General features: G+C 38.4%; 1 protein-coding gene across 1 annotated transcript in view; it reads left to right on the top strand.

Annotated features, from left to right (window-relative positions):
• The window catches only part of TCERG1L (transcription elongation regulator 1 like), a 182166-nt gene that overhangs the window by 106871 nt on the left and 54988 nt on the right, over nucleotides 1-20307 (top strand). Inside the window, exon 5 of the mRNA XM_070946006.1 lies at nucleotides 5636-5761. Coding sequence (XP_070802107.1) covers nucleotides 5636-5761 — 126 coding nt within the window. The remainder of the gene's footprint in view (nucleotides 1-5635; nucleotides 5762-20307) is intronic.

Below are 20307 nucleotides of genomic sequence, written 5' to 3'. Positions count from 1 at the left end.
CTGTGAGCTCTCCCATTTCACTTTCTGTTTCTGTATCTTGATATTCAGAAATTAAGATGAAGTGTTTTTCTCTCCTGATTCTTATTCCCATAGCAGGAGCACAGAGATCTCCTAAATAGAAGTATTCCCCCCTTTCTAAGAACACAACAACTTGCACAATGTGTAGCATCAAAACTGAACAACTGCACATATTAACCTAATAAAATGAGAAGTTTTGCTCTAGTTGCTGGCTTCAAAACCAATTGGAATTGATATTCTGAAGATAACAGTGGTTCGATTTATCACAGATGAACAAAAGACCCATGAAAACCAACCTCCCCTTCCTCCTCTCTCCCCTCCTTTCCCTTCCCTCTCCCCATCCTCTCCCTGTCTTGTCCCTTTCCTCTCCTCTCCTCCCCTCCCCTCCTGTCTCCTCTCCTCTCCTTTCCTTTCTTTTCCTATAGACAACAGGAGAATGTTCAGAAACATATTAATTTTAATGATCCAGCACTGGAACTGAAATCAAGGAGTGGTATATCACTTGGTGGTACAAATGCAACCTATTGCTAAGAGTTATGATTAGGATTTGACCTAATATTCTGGTTTGATGAAAACCATGATGAAAAATGATAGGGAATGATGGAAAATATATTACATAAGAATATGTAGGGATACTAAAAAAAAACCCTTCTGAATACTAGAAAATTTAGAATTTTCAAATTTTTACAACTTACAGTACAAAATGTACATAAATGTGTGCAAAACATATTACTAGAGAAATAAATGCACAACTTCATCTTTACAGTGAAAATCTGTACTCCGAGCTCCTGCTTTTTTAAGGAGAGGAAAAACAGCACATTAAAGTGGAAATCATGTGCAGATTGATGTTAGTTCTACATTGTGATGGTTGAGGGGGGGAGGACAGGGGGAAACACAGGTAACAAAAGTAGCCTAAGTGTATTTGCTGGCTTTTGTCACTGTGGCTTTTTCAAGTACTAAATGAAAAATGTGCATGCAGAGAGTGTTGATTAGAAAAGCAGAAAGTACATGAGCTAGGTCAGAGTGGATATGCAAAGGCTTGAAAAGCAAATCAGAAACAGGAAGTCTGGTTCATCCTTATGTTTACCTAAGATAAAGGAAACGGATTGAGTAGAGGGTTCAGGAGGTTCCATTTCAAAAGCCAGCTTGCTTCATCTGTATTCTGAATGGAACTTCATCAGGGTGTGACCAAATGTTGAAAAGGACTTGTTGAGATACCCACCCTATGACATAGTCTCTGCCATGCGCTTGTCTGTACAAGGGAAGCAACTTTTGCCTACAGATTCAAGGAAGAATTGCTAAGGATGTGCTAAGCATTCATATATAATTAAACTATGTTTTTTCTAAAATATCCAGATTAAACACCTGTACAATATTCAGGATGACGAGAAATATGTTTGTTGGATTCTTTTCAGAGGGGTGTTCTTAGTCTATTGTTTTAATTGGAACTGCAATGCACAAGCAAAAGTACAGGTGTCAATCTCAAAATATAACAGGTGTTAATGAAAATATTTATTAAAGTATTGGTCCAGTTCCATGATTCTAGCAATGGAATGGAAATCAATGGAATTTTTAAGATCTGACTTGTTCTCTTCTTCAGATCAATGAAATGATTAGCTCTGAATTAAATTAGGTACATTGTGTAAAGGTGTAGAAACGGGCCTGGTGGCTCAGCAGACTGATAGCATTGTGATTAACACCAGCTGTCTGCAATTACTGTAAGTTCGAATCTCCCCAGGCTCAAGGTTGACTCAGCCTTCCATCTTTTCTAAGGTAGGTAAATTGAGGACCCAGTTTGTGGGGGCAATAAGCTGACTTTGTATAAATATACAAAAGTATGAAGGCTATTGCTTAATGCATTGTAAGCCACCCTGAGTCTCCGGAGAAGGGCGGCATATAAATCAAATTTAAAAAAAAAGAAAAAAAAAGAAACATGGACTTGATAGGTTACTGTGTAAATGTTATTATATTTTCTTAGGACTGTGGTCTGGAGAAAAGGACATATTATTTTATTATTATTCATATTTCTATGCCACCCACTCTCCGAGGACTCTGGGCGGCTTACACCAAAGACAGTATACTAAATAGCATATTGCCCCCTAACAATCTGGGTCCTCATTTTACCCACCTCGTAAGGATGGAAGGCTGAGTCAACCTTGAGCCGGTGAGATTTGTTCCACTGATCTGCTGAACTAGCAGTCAGCTGAAGTAGCTGCAGTACTGCACCCTAACCACTGCGCCACCTCGCTCTTCTATGTAAACATTCGTCCTTTGTAACCCAATCCCAGTCCCACTCCCATAACTGTTTGCCTTTTATGGATGGTAAAGTCAAGCAAGCAAGGATTAATCGTATACTTAATGATATGTTTAGATTATTCTCTAAATCTAACTCATTGTTTTTTTATTATTGCAGTATGACCAGTTTGGGAAATGCAGAAAAGTGAATAGGGGTTAATGAAATATTCAGTCTGATATTTAGTTACTAAAAGCTGAGCCAATATATAAAGATGAAGTTGGTTAGGTATTTTGTCTCTTAACAATGAAACTGCTGTTCTCATAGTAGAGTGAGTCACATTTCAGATACTACTGTATGTCTTCTGGGGACAACTCCTTAAACTGAACATCTGATAATCTGAAATTATGTTTCCATATATAGGTAGTCTCAATTTAGGACAATTGAGCCCAACATTTCTGTTCTTAAGCAATACAGTTAGTTATTAAGTGAGTTTTTTCCATTTTATGACCTTTTGTTGCCACAGGTGTTAATCATTAGCTGAAGCACTACAGTTGCTAAGTTAGTAACATGGTCGTTAAGTGAATCTGGCTTCCCCATTGGTTTGCTTCTCAGAAGGTCATAACATGACCCCAAGACATTGCAACCATCATAAATATGAGTCAGTTGCCAAAAGTCAAAATTTTGGCCAAGTGATTCTGCAGTATGAAAAGCAGTCATAAGTCACTGTTTTCAGTGCCATTGTAACTTTGGACAGTCACTAAATGAATGGATGTAAGTCAAGGATGACCTGTAGTGGAACTGGTATCTAAATGGGTCAAAATAATTTTCTAGTCCAGAATTGGTGCCTGACACTCAAAGTAACTAGTTTTATAGCAAATGCAAAAAAATAGCATCTGCAAAAAAAAAAAAAAAGCATCTGTAGATCTGAAGCATACTTTCGCTATTAAAGAATAATACATTTATAAAGTGCAAGGTGTCCTTGGTTACCGACCACTCATTCAATGACTGTTCAAAGTTATGATGGTGCTGAACAAGTGGTAGCTGCCATGATCCTTGAAGTTCCACTATCCCAGGCCATGCAATCACCATCTGAGCACTTGGCAATCGGCTCCCACTTTCAAAAGTTGCAGCATCCTAAAATCATGTGATCGTCAATTACAATCATCTGGGCCAGCTTACCAGAAACAAAGTCAATGGGAAAACCAGCAAGGCAGGTTGTAAATCACTTCAGTAAATCTCCCACCCGGTCTCCCTCCCCCCCCTCACCCCAGCAACAGCTATCCGAAGTCTAGATGGCTAGACTGGTCCCTCGTGCTCCTCTCTCAGCCAGCAGTAGCCACTTATCTGCCTTTCAATCCCCTAGCAAGCTGCCTAAAACTTGCAACTTCCTGCTGGCTTGCCCACTGTCTTTGCTTGTGGGAAGCAGTAGGAAGTTGAGTATAATGTAATCATCTCACAGGTAAAGGTAAAGGTTCCCTCGCACATATGTGCTAGTCTTTCCCGACTCTAGGGGGCGGTGCTCATCTCTGTTTCTAAACTGAAAAGCCAGTGCTGTCTGATAATAATTCCGTAGTCATGTGGCTGGCATGACTAAGTGGTGAAGGCACACAGAATGCTGTTATCTTCCCACCAAAGGTGGTCCCTATTTTTCTACTTGCATTTTTTACACGCTTTCGAACTGCTAGGTTGGCAGAAGGTGGGACAAGTAATGGGAGCTCACCCCATTACGCAGCACTAGGAATTTGAATTGCTGAACTGCCGACCTTTCAATCGACAAGCTCAGTGTCTTAGCCACTGAGCCACCATGTCCCTATAATTATCTCATAGAACTGTTTAATGACCTGTGAACCTTGCTTAACAATGGCAATGGAGACTGCTAGGACTGCTGTGTCCTAAATAATGCAATTAAATGATGTTTTACTTCAAAACCACCTTGCTTAGCAATACAAATCTGTTGTATTACCATTGTAATGGTAGGATTACCTGTGTTTATGGAGAAGATGAATGTCAAGTGGATATTTTTCTTCTTGTTCTTTGTCTCATCATAAAAACATGGTTTATGAAACACCCAACTTTTGCTCTCATAAGGTTGAATCTTATTCAGCCAACAGCACCCACTCATTTTGTGGTATGTCTATATTTCAGCCATGCTTTCATCTCCAATTTCTTTTTGCTTGCAAGGATGCAGTGAATGTAGTAGCAAATCTTAGGGAAAAAAGTATGTATAAATATTTATCCAGAAAACTTTGAAAGCTGCATTGTAAATTTATCCAGAAATTGTTAGGTTAGAAGCTCTAACCTAACAATTGGTTAGGTTAGATACCTCTGGTATTTGCCCAGAGGTTGTTATAGACTTCCCTTCCCTTGTTGTGGTAACAACATGCTTTGCAAACCACATATAGCTATTTATTTAAAGAAACATAATCTATTTTAGTATACATTTATTCTCTGAAAGATATATCCTTCACATCTCCAACTCTTCAAAAAGAATCTTGACTAGACCAACTTATGTCTATCAGTTTATACTTTGCTAATAGCCTTTCATTGTTAAAACCACTAATATTGCCATTAATTTTAATACCTTAATTGAATCAATTCATATCTTGTTTATTTCAAAAACAGATAGAACATTAGTTCACACTTGAAAATGTCATACCTGGATTATGCTAATAGTTGTTTGATAGGTTTTTATAACTATGATGTCCTTGCACTGGATATAAACTTCATATCCAGAAGAATCTGCTCCTAGATCTGTTTGGATATATTTCTATTTCTTTCTTTTTTATATACCACAATTTGGGCTAAATATTTAGAAGCTGTATGCATTTAAATTGCTAATGCTGACTTTTCAGGCCATGTATACAAGACCAACCGGCCTATTTGAACAATTTGATTCCAATTCATTTTTCCTGTGTGTTCAGCTCGATTGTGTGATAAGTTTTTCCTCATGTTCAAATGGCCCCTTACAGTGTAGGACTTGTCCCACTTAACTTCCTGGAATCCATTCTCCCTTGAATTTCATTTAATTTAAAGAAGTCAAGTTAAAAATGCTTCTTTATGCAAGACTTTATGCAGGAAAATGGAAGAACCTTCTTTCTCAATTTTCACTAGAGATTTATATTTTGGTTCTGCACTGTTAATTATATTGCATTAGCAAATGCTTTGCATTGAGTATTACTATATATTGTTTTATTGCAGGTTGTACTATACTATAGTATTTTGATTTTCCTGTTCTGCACTTAGTTATAATAGCACATTATCACTACTAAATAGTTTAATTTCTGATAAAACCTTACATTTATGACTACAAATTTAGTTGCAGGATCTTTGCACATTTATGTAGTAAAAAACTCAAATGTTTCTGTTCTCTTTTGTATGCAGGTATTGCTTCTAGACTCGAGACTCGCATGACTCCTCTGATGCCAGCTCAAGTCACCAGGGTAGCGGCTATCTCATCACCAGCTGTGACGTTCATGGCAACCAATTTGGTGGACCAAACATTAGCAGGTGTGTTTATGTTTCACTATACTGATTATCCCGCTAAAGCATATGTTGTGTATTTGCATACATTTCAACCAAATTGTTTCCTACGTTGTACAGTAATGAAAAACCCCTCTGCTAACAGAACCATTTGTCAATTGAACTAAATCTAGCATGGTTACGTAGCAACTGTTGTAGGATTTGCATCAATTGAAGAACAGAGGAGATTTCTTTTTTACAAAGTCTGTTCCAGAATGTTTTTTTCTTCTTCTTTTAGACCTTGAAATCAAAGAAGTGATTTCCCCCACCCCCATTTTATTAAATAAGACTTGAGCAGTAACAATTTAAAATTCTCCATTCCTACAAGCTGCAAAGGAATACCTCTATTTATTAGAGCAGAAGTATTACAGAAGCCACATCTCCACTAAAATGTGTTTTCACGGTACAGGAATGAATATATCTGTTATGTATTTAATACATATAGTTGTGTTAAGCCCTGCTAAAGTGAAATTAACCTTTAGATGACCTTAACTTCAATTGTTCTGGAGGAAAACGTAGAACATTCATATTTGGGTGGGCTTTTTCAAGTAGTATGATTGGTTGAGGCCCTGTGGGCCCAGAGTATAAATTACAGGAATTTGCCTGTTGTAGTTCAGTTCCAGTTGAATCAATAAATGCTGTTGTATCTATGCTGTCTGTTCTTGCCTACCGTATCCCACAACATAATAATATCTATATAGTTTCTGTAATGACTGGGAAATTATTTGAAACTCCATATTTTTCTCTTACCTGTCATCATATTATCATATTCCTTCTTTGGCTTTCTCATCTTCAGGCTCACCTACTGTAACTAGCCAGCTACCATTTAGACACACAAAGTGAAATTGTTTTTTTTTTCCTCGTCTGAATTGTCTTAACTCTTTACCTTTTCCACAATTTTTTTTCCTCCTCTGGCCCAAGATGTAGAGGTAGGAGCCTGGTGGGTGAAAATTAGTGATTCTTCAAATGTTCAATCTACTCAGATTTAATATAAAACTTAACTGATTCACACTTCCCGGACAGCAGCTGTTATTTTTTGCAGTTGTCTGAATGTTGCAAATGTTTAAACTACTTTGCTTTAATTCTATACTCATGCAAGAAAGGGTGTAATTGTCTTAAATTCAGATGGACAATTTTATTCCACTGGAAGATCATAGCTTGGTTTTTCAATCTCCATCAATCAAAGACTGCAGTAGATACTAACTTAAAACACTTTCATGTAGGTTATGGTATTTTGTCTCCTGTGGACAACTTTAGGACAACTTAAGAGGCTCAATGCACTTATTCTGGTGCATTTTGGTCAAAACCTGGAAAATAGCATACCATCAAAAAACCAATATCACCTAATATAAAAGCTGGTAGCAATGTCTTGAGTATTTTCATAGGACACATTGATGTCAGTCTGATCATGCTTTACTCAATTTATCCAGTTGTGTAAGTGAAGCATAAATTAAATATACAGGTACCGTGTTTTCCCAAAAATAAGACCCTGTCTTATATTTTTTTGAACCCTGAAATAAATGCTTGGCCTTATTGCCATGCGCTCAAAAGCCAGATTGGTCTTATTATCAGGGGATGTCTTATTTTGTGGGAAACAGGGTAGGCTTTGTTGCGCAATATATTAAGCTAAATTATGGGTTTGCCCAACATAGGTCACTAAATTTCAGTGTTTTCACTAAAGTTTCAGCTTTTCAGTGTGTCTTGTGAACACATTGATTATATAACATTGTTTAGATCAAAACAATAGAAGAATAGACAAATACATTGTTCAAATTCACGTTCGAGATCAACAAGCTTAATGAAATATTGAATCAGTAGCCTTTCTTGTTTAATTGTCCTCCTAGTAAATAACTCAAATTCCAAGAAACTGTAACTCTTAACCAAATATTATTTGGTGCAATTGTTCAGTGTTTCTCGTATTCCTGTTTCTCATAAATTTATGAATGCATAAAACTGTTAATATCACTTCAAAGACTTTGCTTATATTGGTATCAATATATTTGTATGCCAGTTTTCTATTCACAGATAGTTTATGGTGAATGGATGAATAGATTAATTTGTTCTGTTCAACAGTTTGTTGTTGCCAAAAATGGGCCTTAGCCTGGTTCTGAAGCCAATACGTCCACCAAACAGAAGAATGGCTTTTATCTTATTTTATTGAAGTACTCCAGAGTGTCTCCACTCTCACCAAGATGGCCCCCTCCTAATTCCAGACCTAATACATCAGTTTACACATGGGAGAAATCCAGCAGGTTCTGAAAGGTTCTGGAGAGCTGGTAGCGGAAATTTTGAGCAGTTTGGAGAACCGGCAAATACCAACTCTGGCTGGTCCCATAGTGGGGTGGGAATGGAGATTTTGCAATATCCTTCCCCCAGGAGTGGGGAGGGAATGGAGATTTTGCAGTATCCTTCCCCTGAGTGGGATGAAAATGGAGATTTTGCAGTATCCTTCCCTGCCACGGCCGCCAAGCCACACCACGCCCACCAAGCCATGCCCACAGAACCGGTAGTAAAAAAAATTAGATTTCACCACTGGCTTACAGTCATATTTTTCAGTAAACACTTTAGTATATTTTAACTCATTGCAATAGTTCTAACTCTTTATTAGGTTATAGAGCAGTGGTTCTCAACCTGTGGGTCGGGACCCCATTGGGGGTCGAACGACCCTTTCACAGGGGTCACCTAAGACCATCGGAAAACACATATTTTCAATGGTTTTAGGAATAATTTTATGGTTGGGGGTCACCACAACATGAGGAACTGTATTAAAGGGTCGCGGCATTAGGAAGGTTGAGAACCACTGTTATAGAGTATTGTAAAATACAAAATACAAAAGTAAATAGAAGAACAATGGGGAAGGGGAAAGGGGAAAGGGAAATGAGGAAAGATAAGGAAAAAGAAAAAGAAGCATTGACTTCCGACTGTCTCTGTTACAGTAAAATAAGGCATTAACATCAAATCTCAGCTTTTTACTTTTCCAGAATAGTATGAACAAGTAATTCCTATAAAGATCTATCAGTCTAATCTGTAAGACCCAAAGTCAAAGTTACATTCTTTTCCATATCATCAATGTTTTTAACTCTGATGCAGAATTTGAAAGTGCAAAATCTTCTGGATAACTCAATGTTGGATGAGATTAATTAATGATTGGATTTATCAGAGTCTCAATTTCAGTCCTTTTAGATGCTGTCTGTGGCTCCTCTTCTCTTTCAGTTTAGATTGGAATCTACCACATTCAATTCCTTATGTATTCTAAGATACTCTCTGCCTCTTGCTTTGTTAAAAAGCTGCACCTGTTTCAAACAAGAATATCTGTATATCAACTGAAATAATGCATTGGGAATGTAAAAGAGCCTGCCTTTTTAGACTTAAACAATAGAGACATCTGATTCTGTTTGTATATTTTGCAGCTGCACCTCGTTAGTTAGATACCTTGCCTAATCCTGTGCCCGTCTTCAGTTTTTTCCCACCAGTTGCTACAGACTTTTGCAAATTTACAAAACAAAGTATTTTGCGAGAGAAACCATGACCACAATATTATTAGCATGTGGGCTAATGTGGTAGAAATACATGCTTTAGAGATAAAGCTTTGACATTTTTACGTGTATGGTTCAAATTGTTTGAGATTGAGTTTAATTGTTAATTAGAATTCCATTCTGGAAATCACGATCAGTTTATAGGAATGAAATATACTTTATTTCCTTTTCTAGACCTTTGTTGTACCTTTTGGTATTTGGGTATATTTTGTAGAACCTGAGAAACACATTTTTTTTTTTTGTGCGATTTCCTAGATCATTGTAGAATAAGGATTTTTTAGAAGGAGGGTGGCTACTTGGAGTTTTTGTTTTAATCTAATATTACAGGCAGCACTTTTGAGATGGATTTATGTTATTTAAAATTTTGAATTCTTTTATTAGTGATTCAGACTTGAAGGTGATATTATCAGGAAGAAACTGAACCATAGATGCATTTTGGGCAGCTTTGATAGATCTCACATGACATACAGACAATTGTATGTGTTGTGGCCCGCCAGTGCCCTGTGCAGCTAGTAGCTGATTCTGACAGCAAGGAGGCTGGTGTGGTGATTCGCCAGCAGCCTGTGCAGTTAGCACCCGAGTCAGACAATGAGGAGGCTGGAGAAGATTTGGTGCCAGAGAAGGGGATTCTGCCAGGGCCTTCAGAACCTCCAGAAGCTCCCATAAGTGAAGAGGAAGAAGAGGAGGAGCCTCTTCTCAATGCACGGGGGCGAAGAGCTGCCAAAAGGCAGGAATGGCTCCTCAGGAGGAGGTCTCCTCAAGAATAAAGCTTGGGGCTAATTGGCCACTCCCCTAGCCTATTTAAGGAATGACGATGACTGAGGCAATTTGCAGAAAACAACTTCATTCATATTCCTTCGCGTATTGTCTCCAGAAATGTCTGGTTGGCTCTTGCTTCTCTCTTGTCATTTTTCCTGCAAATTGCTTCTGGGCATTCTGCCAACCACAGTAAGCTTACAGTTACCTGAAAGACTGTGCCTCAGAATTCAGTTATTATTCCTTGGACTTTTGTAGGCTGTTAATGAAGTTAAATTAACAGCCCTTGTTCAGAAAAGACTGATTTAAACTGTACTTGTGTTTGAACAACTACTAAGAAAGCTCATTAGTAGTCCTTAATTAGTAAACTAAGGTTTGTACAGACTTTGTGTGTGCTGCGTTCTTTGTGGTCCGTAGCTGAGGCAGAACAGTATGTTCTCACATGACTTCTTTTCTATCCATCACTGCTCATCCTTCAGTAGAGCTATCTACAGACCCTTTGCATTCCAGCCTTTCATCCAGCCAATATAATCACACCCAAAGCTTCCTGGTTAGCTCTTATAGACTGATTATCTGGATAGAGGCAAGAGGGAATGAGTAGAAAGGAAAGGGTGGAGTCCAAAAATCAGCAGGAAGGAGGAATATCAACATATCAACAAGTTGAGATCTTGTTAAACCTGTTTCTCACAGCAATAATTATAGAATTATTTCTGAGGAGAATGCCCTTCTCGTATTTAATAACCTAGCAATTTCTAATTCAGCTCTATAATGGTCTTGGGGAATAGTCTTGGAGTATCCTGAATTTAGAGTCTTGGGGACGTGATGGTTTGGACCAGTGGTGAGTTGCTACTGGTTTACCCTGGATCAGGCAAACTGGTAGCAGCGGTAGGAGGCTCCGTCCACCCACCCGGATGTCTCTGCACATGCGCAAAAGCTTTTGCACATGTACAGAAGTGTCGTGCATACACCCATGAGCAAACAATAGCAAACAAAATTGAAACCCATTACTGGTTTGGACCAGTATTGCTTTCCAGATGACAGGTACAGAAAATGGACATCTCCAATAATCTTCCAATTAGAAAAAAGGGCCTGTACTCTGTTCTCTCATGGGTGTGGGTCAGGAGCCAGGATTCTAATTCAAACTCTGGTTCTGACAATGTTGCTCCAGCTCAGTCAGTGGGTAGTCAGCCTCAGGAATCTTCAAGCCATGATTCATCAGAGAAGGCTGAGCAATCATAGGCATCTCCTAAATCAGCTGGAGCAGTCAGACGATGACGCTCATCAGCATCAGACTTTGATACATGCAGCCGCAAGCAGAGCAATGGCAGTCAATGAGGCTTCTCACTAGGCAAAGGGCACAGCCTGAATAATTGCAGCCAGCTGTGTGCAGGCAGATTTATGTAGCTGCTGTGTGTTCAATCTTTGTTGGAAAGAACCATTTGAAACCCTAGTTTGTGATTCTTGTTCCTTTGTTTATTTATAAATCCTTGACTATTGGATTGGCAGACAATCCAACTTGGTGCTCTGACTTCTTGGACCACACTCTATGGCAGCCTAGACTTCAAACAGATTTATTCAGGCAAGATCCTTTTGTACAGACCCTGATTTACAATTCTGTCTACTGTTATCTCCCTGACTCCATAGCAACTGTGTCTGAATGTGTATGCCCGCAACCTAGACAGAACAGATTGGTGTCTGGGAAGTGCCCCCCTTGGTAAATCCAAAGAAGCTTCCCTAATACAGGTAGTCCTTGACTTACGACCACAACTGAGCCCAGAATTACGGTCATTAAAGTTGTTGCTGTTGTTAAACAAGGCACCCATACAATCCCGGCTCTCCCCGCTATAGTCATTATGTGCAGAGCATAGAGTGCCTCAGGGGTTGTGAGATGTCCTGGTTTTTTTTTTTAAATTGATTTATATGCCGCCCTTCTCCGGAGACTCAGGGCGGCTTACAATGCGTTAAGCAATAGCCTTCATACTTTTGTATATTTTTATACAAAGTCAGCTTATTGCCCCCACAAACTGGGTCCTCAATTTACCTACCTTAGAAAGGATGGAAGCTGAGTCAATCTTGAGCCTGGTGAGATTCGATCTTACTTTAATTGCAGATAGCTGGTGTTAAATTACAGTGCTTAGTCTGCTGAGCTATCCAGGCTCCAGGGTTGCTAAATGAATCATCATAAATTGAGGATTATCTGTATATACAGAAGCTGTGCAACAAAGACAAATTGGTTTTTGCTTCGGGGATTATATTTATGTTTATTCAAAACATTTATATGGTTATCCAACTCAATGTGACTCTAAGGGGTTATATAAATGTTTTAAATAAAAATAATTAGAAGAATTTACTCTCAAAACCTAAAATGTATATCTGTCGGTATGAATGTTTTTCTACAGGTATGATCTGGTTACTGTAATAAAATAATTGAATCCATTAGAAGCTCATTTAATTCTCCCTGACTGGAGAATTAAATAAAAACGGGATTGCTAAATTATCTGATTGATACTCCCTTCCTATAGTTATTTCCTATCTTGGTTGCCATACACTACAAATGTTCTCAATTATATGAATTGTTGTCTTTTCTTTTTTGAACTGACCTGTGTTTTCTTGTCCTGTTAGGGATATAATTTGACAGAAATGCAATCTACTTTACTACCTATGCTAGATAGGAAGAATTCCCATCCATTACTGAATTTTTTTAAAAAACATGTCCATTAAAAAACAATTACACATTTGCCTGTTTTCCTAAAATGGGAAGGCTATACTATACAACTTCAGCTAATGGCATGGTTGTTAATAAAAAGTCTGTGAGAAACTTTTTTTGGGGGTGGCCTGGTATTCTATTTCATATAAATGTCCCCCAATGAAGCATTTTTAAAAAGTTCCTCAATTTAGCTCTTGTTTAAAAACTATTCTATTTAGAAAGTGTAACCCGTTTCAGAAGTGTATTCCTTTTCAGATACATCACTCTGAAAGTTTATATGTGTGTCCAGGTGGAGATTGTTGAATGGAGAGGGATAAATACCAAGTGCCATTCAAAGCTGTCATCTATACTGTGATGAAATCCATTGTGACAGATCTTGCAATACCACTCCAGTAGATAGCCATGGTAGATTTCTTTTTTAAAAAAAAAATATTTATATTCTTACCAACTCTCCTCTTAGCACTTTTTCATCTTTTTCCTAACTTGGCATGCTGGATAGCAGGTAACGGGTGAGTGGGGGAATCAATAAGAAAATAAGGTGACAGTAGGTATAAGCATCAAAAAATTCACATCACTCCATGCACATTTAGAAAGCGGTACACACATATTGTAGATACTTGGAATGCACAATCTCCACACCCAGACCTTGGGATAACACCTAAGCAGGGGTGAAATGTTCCTGGTTTGGACCCCATCGACCGATCTGGTAGTGATGGCAGCGGGTGGTTCGGAGAACCGGTAGCAAAAATCCCTGCCCACCCCCCATGCCCAGCTGAGCCGCGTGATCATCAGAGGCTTTTTTTTTTTTACTTTTAAAAGCATTTTTTCTACAACCTCTTTGGCTTGTAGAAAAAAAATGCTTTTAAAAGTAAAAAAAAAAAAAGTTGGCCACGCCCACCCAGTCACATTACCCCTCACCAAGCCACGCCCACAGAACCGGTAGTAAAAAAAAATTACATTTCACCACTGCACCTAAGAGCCTTAAGCAGCAATGTTTCATAGAAGTGAAAAATTATAAAGAACATGCAGAATATTTATATTTTGACTGGCTTTAAGTTCACTTAAAATCAGCTTGCATAAAGAAAGGAAAACACAACTTCACAGTTTACTAAAAATTATCCATTCAGCTTGGTATTATTGACATGTATTGGCAACGGGATTTCAGATTGGAGATTTTGAAGCCCTATCTAGAGATGCCAGAGGTTAAATCTCAGTCTTTTGCATTCAAATAGGTACTTTTCACAAGCTACAATCTCTATTTAGTTCTGGAAGAATTATAGCCACAAGAACAAAACCATTCCAATTCAGTGTGCAATTTTCGTATGCAACCTGCAACAGAAATGGGAATAATTTTGAAGCAAGCTCTTTACTGGAATTTGGAGTACATTATTCCCCTCTCCATATGCTTTATTTTATGAGAACTTTCTGGGTCTTTTAATCATAACCAAAGCAGAATGACTAAAGCAGATATCTCTAGTTTTTTGCCAAAATAAAGATCAATAGCTTGGGCTGAAGGTGAATCATGCATTTCAATAGCAATGGGTTATCATGAGAAATCCAGTAATAGAAACAGAGGCACATAGATTCATCGTATGTGACATCTTTTTCCCAAAAGGGATCTATTGATTTATTGTTTGTAATCTGTATATCATTGTCTCTTGCATCCATGATTGCCCCTGAATTCTGCCATTAATCACAACTTGTTCTTTTATCAGCAACAACTAGAGGGAAATGTGCTGGGTTATGATGCTTTCTTTTTTTAACAGGAAAGAAGCTTTTCAATCAACCGCCATTCATTTTTTAGTAGTTTGGTTCTGCCTGTCACCTGAGACATTTCATGCTTTAAGGGCCCACGAATCAATATTTATGAATAACGAAAATGTTCCATGTCTGCTTCCTGACTGGAAAAAAAGAGCTGCTTTTGAATACATTTGCAAAAACATGACAATTAAGATACAAATATGTTCATAAGCCTTTATTGACATAATAAGAATGAACATCTAACTGGATTACTCATTACTTACTGCATAAAACTGATTGTTGCCAATATTTCAGTTACTGTGATTTAGAATATTTTGATTGTATTATACTTTTTAATGGAAAGAATTTATAGCACTGTTGTTATATTTCATCTAAAAAGTATATGAAATGGCTGTTTTTGTAGTATACTGGCTGAAATGATGATTATTCATTAGAAAGTATGTTTTATATTCACTCCTGAATTTCATTATAATAAATTACTTAAAGACTCTTCTTATTCTCTAACCAAAGTTAGGGGATACTTTTAATTCAGCATTTCCCTTCATATCTTAATAGTATTTTTCTTGCTTGCAAGGGATTCTACTTTGTCATACGTTTTATTGTCTTTATTAATTCTATAGTTTTTGAAGATTTGCACAAGAACACTAGAAATGGCCTGCTCTTTCTTTTCTCTGTCTCTCTAAGGATCAACAATTCTCAATATTACAGTTCTATCTACTGTGTGCAACCCACCACCGGCCAGAGATCACTTAGCTGTTTTTTTGCCTAAGGCAGGACTAGAACTCATTTCCCTTGTTTATAGCCTGATGCTTTAACCATTACATCAAATTGGCTCTCTCTCTTGTGTGTGTGTGTGTGTGTGTGAATATAGCCACCCCCTTCCCCAAAACAACCAATGATTAGCAATGGATTTTAAGCTATTTTAAGCCTTGGTAGCACAGCAGACTAAAGCACTATTAAGTAATACCAGCTGCCTGCAATTACTGTGAGTTCAAATCTCACCAGGCTCAAGGTTGACTCAGCCTTCCATCCTTTCGAGGTAGGTAAAATGAGGACCCGGTTTGTGGAGGTAATAAGCTGACTTTGTATAAAAAAAAACACCACTTGGGGGAAGGGGCAAAAGCCCTACTAAGCAGGTATATACAAAAGTATGAAGGCTATTTCTTAACGCATTGTAAGCCGCCCTGAAAAGGGCGGCATATAAATTGAACAAATAAATAAATAAATAAATATCTTCCTGGATCACATTTATAGCAACAATATAGTTATGAAATCTGTAACAAGGCTGCCTAACTAAATATAATTATTCAATACATCTATATTTAAAAAATGACTATTTTTTTTAAAAAAAATCAGATATGATTTTTTTTCATCTGTAATATTCTAGAGGATGTGAATTAATTTAAATCTGTCCTATTAGTATGACATACATTCACATACCACTCTATTTCCTCGTGTGTGTGTGTGTGTGTGTGTGTGTGTGTGTGTGTGTGTTTATAAAGCCTGAAACTGTCATATATTTTTTCTTCCATTCAGTCATGTCCAATTCTCAGAAACTGCCTAGACAAGTCCCTACAATTCCTTGGCAAGGCTTTTTAGAAGTGGTTTGCCATTTAATCCTTCCTTGGGCTGGGAGAAAGTGACTGACTACAGACAGTAGTGGATTTCAAATCCCGTCGCTACTGGTTCGCTCATGGATGCACACGCGTTATGCTTCTGTGCATGTGCAGAGAAGGCGGGTGGGCGGAGTCTCCCACCGGTAGCAACCCACCACTGGCCAGAGATCACCTAACTGGTTTTTTGCCTAAGGCAGGACTAGAACTCATTCCCCTTGTTTATAGCCTGATGCTCTAACCACTACATCAAACTAGCTCTCTCTTGTCATGTACATACAACAAATATTTTGTTGACTGCTTTCCATATTATGTTGATTTTAATGAAATGTTTCATCATATGGAGAACTTTCACTATCCCTATATAGTATCAGTTCCACCATGAGATAAGCTCAAGCTGGCTATCAATCTTTAGAAGCTGACTATTACACAAACACTCCTCTAATAATTCCTATACAACCAACAAAGTGTCCACAATGCATAGCAACAAACAAATCCAACTTCCAAAGATGAATAGACCGGACAGAATTTTGGACAGAACTCATAGAGTGGCAACATTCTTCAGTAAGAATTTATCAATAATTTAACCATTCTATCTTACTCTCAGAATTCTAGTCATGTTTTATCTTGGTATCATGGATTCCTGCTAAGTATGCTACCAGTGGCATACTGGTTCCTTGGAGTTTGGAGTCCTTGAGTCAGAATATGATGGTTCCTTTGTAAACCTAAACTTTACACAACACTTTTACATGTGTTGCAGATTCCATCAAATTTTAAGTTAGGCCAGGAGTTTTAAAATTCTTAGAATATCTTAAGTCAAATTGCTCCTGCCCCATATATACTTCATCAGCATAACTGAGACTAGACTAGACTAGAGTAGACTAGAGTAGACTAGAGTAGACTAGACTAGAGTAGACTAGACTAGACTAGACTAGACAATAGGTTTATTGGCTGTGTGATTGGACACAGAAGGAATTTGTCTCCAGTACATCTCTCAGTGTACATACGAACAACAAAGCGATGTCATAGATCATAAATCCTAAAATACAATAATAAATCATAAGATGTAAACAATATGTGCCCCAGGATAATGTTGCAAGATCCAATCTGGGTTGGTCACCACGACCAGAACGTTCTGCTAAAGAGAACTTCCCTGAGAATGGGCTCCAGCATGAGTCCGAAAACTTGGAAGAATAAACCTCTGTTCCTGGTGACCGACCCACATTGGATCCAGTTCTTTATCTTATATATCCATGCCATTGCTAAATTATGTGATTGTGACAATACCCTAGATTTGTTTCCACCCTAAATTCATGGTTGTTATCTTTAAAAGAACAACAGCATACATTTTCCAGTGTTCCTAAGAAATTAATAATAGCAATAAATCCTACTGAAATTACTAAACATTTCCTCTGAATAAACATGAATAGAGTGGACCTATACAAATGGATATATTCTTCAGTCAGTTTTATCCTAGTAATGTACTTTGCTTTTACAAACCCATTCTCTGTTTTTGCACTGTTTATATTAAATAAAACAAGACTTCATAACCTCAGATGAATTTTGATTGCCTAGTGTTTTGTACTGCTTTCAAGCTGGAGTTTATTTGATGACAAAATCATGAGTGTTAGTGGAAGATCACAAAATGAGAAATACTTAGGGATGTCAAAGTGTTCTGCTGTTTAAGCCCTTGGAGAGTAATTGAATAGGCTTAGCTTTGCTAGAACAGGCAAAACATCAAAGGCAATTATGTTTGCACAAAAGTCCTGGGCATGCAGGTTGCTTTGCACATCTCTATAAGTGTTGCAAAATCAATGATTGTTAAAGGAATATTTCCTACAAATCAAAACAACTCCAGTTTTCCCATTGTCTCCCAAATTCACTTTCCAGCAGGCATATTAAGATCCTATTATTCAAAAATGTTCATCGGTAAGACACTGTATTTTCTAAACAACACATTAGTTGAGCCTGCAATTTTCGATAAGATAAATAAAATGTCAGGGACATTAACCAACCTGCAGATGAAAATGTCGAGTGTGTGCAATTAAACAGAAGTGGTCTGTTTGCTTATGATCTTTTCTAAAAACCTACATGGCCAGTTTTGAGAATTCACATAGTTCATCATTCAAAATAGGTTGGGCTATTTCACAATTTTCTTCTCTCATCAAAGGATGGCTTAGTTAGAATTTTTGTATGAAGGTATGTTTTTGGGTCTCCATTTGAAACCACTTCCAAACAGAAGTGAAAAAATTTCCTATCATTTTAAACACCAGCAAAACTCCTAGAATTAGCACCGAATAGGTTCAGTAATTTTCCCTATTTCTTCAAGGGAAGGACAAATGGCACCTCCTTCATTGAATACACCAGATGTTCATGATTCAGGAGGAATTCAATATAGTAGTTTTGGGCTTGATAACAACCCATGCAAATGTTGTTATGTAGAAAAGTGTCCTCTGTGCTCTTGGATTCTGCTTCTGACAAATAAAACTTCAACATTAAACACCATAGAAAGTAAAATAAACAATGGCTGAAGCTTCATGGGTTTGCTACATCTCTCATAATTCTCATATTCTTGTGGCCTTTCAAGCATGAACACCAAAATCTCATGTGATTTAAGACATTTTTAAAATAAAAAGTCATTCCTATGAGCTTCATCCAAGTGGAGGCCGTAGGCTTCCAAGTGTTATAACATTATAATGCATATTATTCCCCTTATGTATTTGCTAGCTTGCAAGACAGGTTCAAGTGGGTAAACCTTGCATCATGGCATCCTCATGCACATAGCTTTTGTGTGTGTGAGTCATAGATAGTATATGCAGAATGACATACATGATGCTGTTGACACTTGCATTAAATAAATCAGTGAAGACACCTATTGCTCTAAATAGCATCTGAACACTGTGAAACTGCATGAAGAGAGGGAGTGGAGAAAACAAATGCAATATCTCTCACCCTGCTCCCTTGCATTGCTTTACCTGTTACTCCAGTATGAGCAATTTACAAGGGTGAGAACCTGATAGTAACACACACACACAAAACAGGTATTAAGCACAGAAAAGAGCCTGTGCTGTCACACACCCACACTCAAAACATGTGTTAAGAGTCTTTATTAAGGCTACCAAGCCTGGATTAGTATTCCCCAGAAATTCCCTTTGCCAGCACCACCCCACCCCACAATGAGTTCAACAGGCTGCTCAAAAAAAGCCAGCACTAGTCCACAGCACAAAGACAAGTCCCCAGGGCAAAGGCAAGTCCACAAGGTAAGTCCAGAGTTGAAAAGGCATGATAGCAGTAGCACTTAGACTTACTGTATTTTTCAGTGTATAAGATGCACCCCCCAAAAAGTGGGTAAAAATGTGTGTGCATCTTATACAGCGAATGTTGCCAAAGCCCCTCCTACCCACCAAACCCCACTCTTTGGCTCTGCCTCCCAGCAAGTTGCCTCCTTGCAGCAAACAGCAAACAGTGGTCAGCTTCAGCACAGCCTGATTTAGCATGAGCAGCTGATTGGTGGTTGGCTCAGCCTCCTGAATACCGCCTATCAGCTGTTCCAGGCTGCAGGGATTGCCACCACCTATTGCCACTGTCCATCGCTGCTGCTGCTATTGCTGCCTCCGAGCGCCCCATTTTTGGCCTCCATGCATCCCATTTTTGGCCTCCAAGCGCCCCATTTTCGGCCTCCGTGCTCTCTGCACCCAAAGCTTCTGGGCAATGGTAGCAATGGGTGGTTGTGCTCCCTGCAGCTTGGAATAGCTGATCCTGTACACAGAAAGGAAACAGACACTCTCTTTGCTGAGCTTAATATCTGCTTCCTGATACATCCCATCAAGGGAAGCAAAGCTGCCTCCTTGCAAGTAGCCAGGCTGACGTTTTTGTTTGCTTGCCTCTTCTCAGCCCTAGGTGCTAAGAGGAAGCAATGAGGAGGAGGAGGCAGTTCTTCATCTCCACTTGGGTGCTCTCTCTGCACCCAAAGCTTCTGGGCTTCCCAGCTTCAGCTGTGCCTCTCCTGTCTCTAACTGAGTCAGCTGCTCTTCTGGTTGCTCCCTTGTGCTCATCCCTTCTACTCCTGACTAGTAGCCCTTGTCTGCCTCCCCTCCTGACATGCCCTTGACCAGTTCATCCTCCTCCAAACTAGCTTCTGGAGAGGTGCCTGGGAAAGTG

This window comes from Pituophis catenifer, unplaced genomic scaffold, assembly GCF_029215685.1.
Source record: "Pituophis catenifer annectens isolate HBS135680 unplaced genomic scaffold, rPitCat1.0.hap2 SCAF_6, whole genome shotgun sequence".
Lineage (NCBI taxonomy): Eukaryota > Metazoa > Chordata > Lepidosauria > Squamata > Colubridae > Pituophis > Pituophis catenifer.
This window is presented reverse-complemented; position numbering and strand designations above follow the sequence as displayed.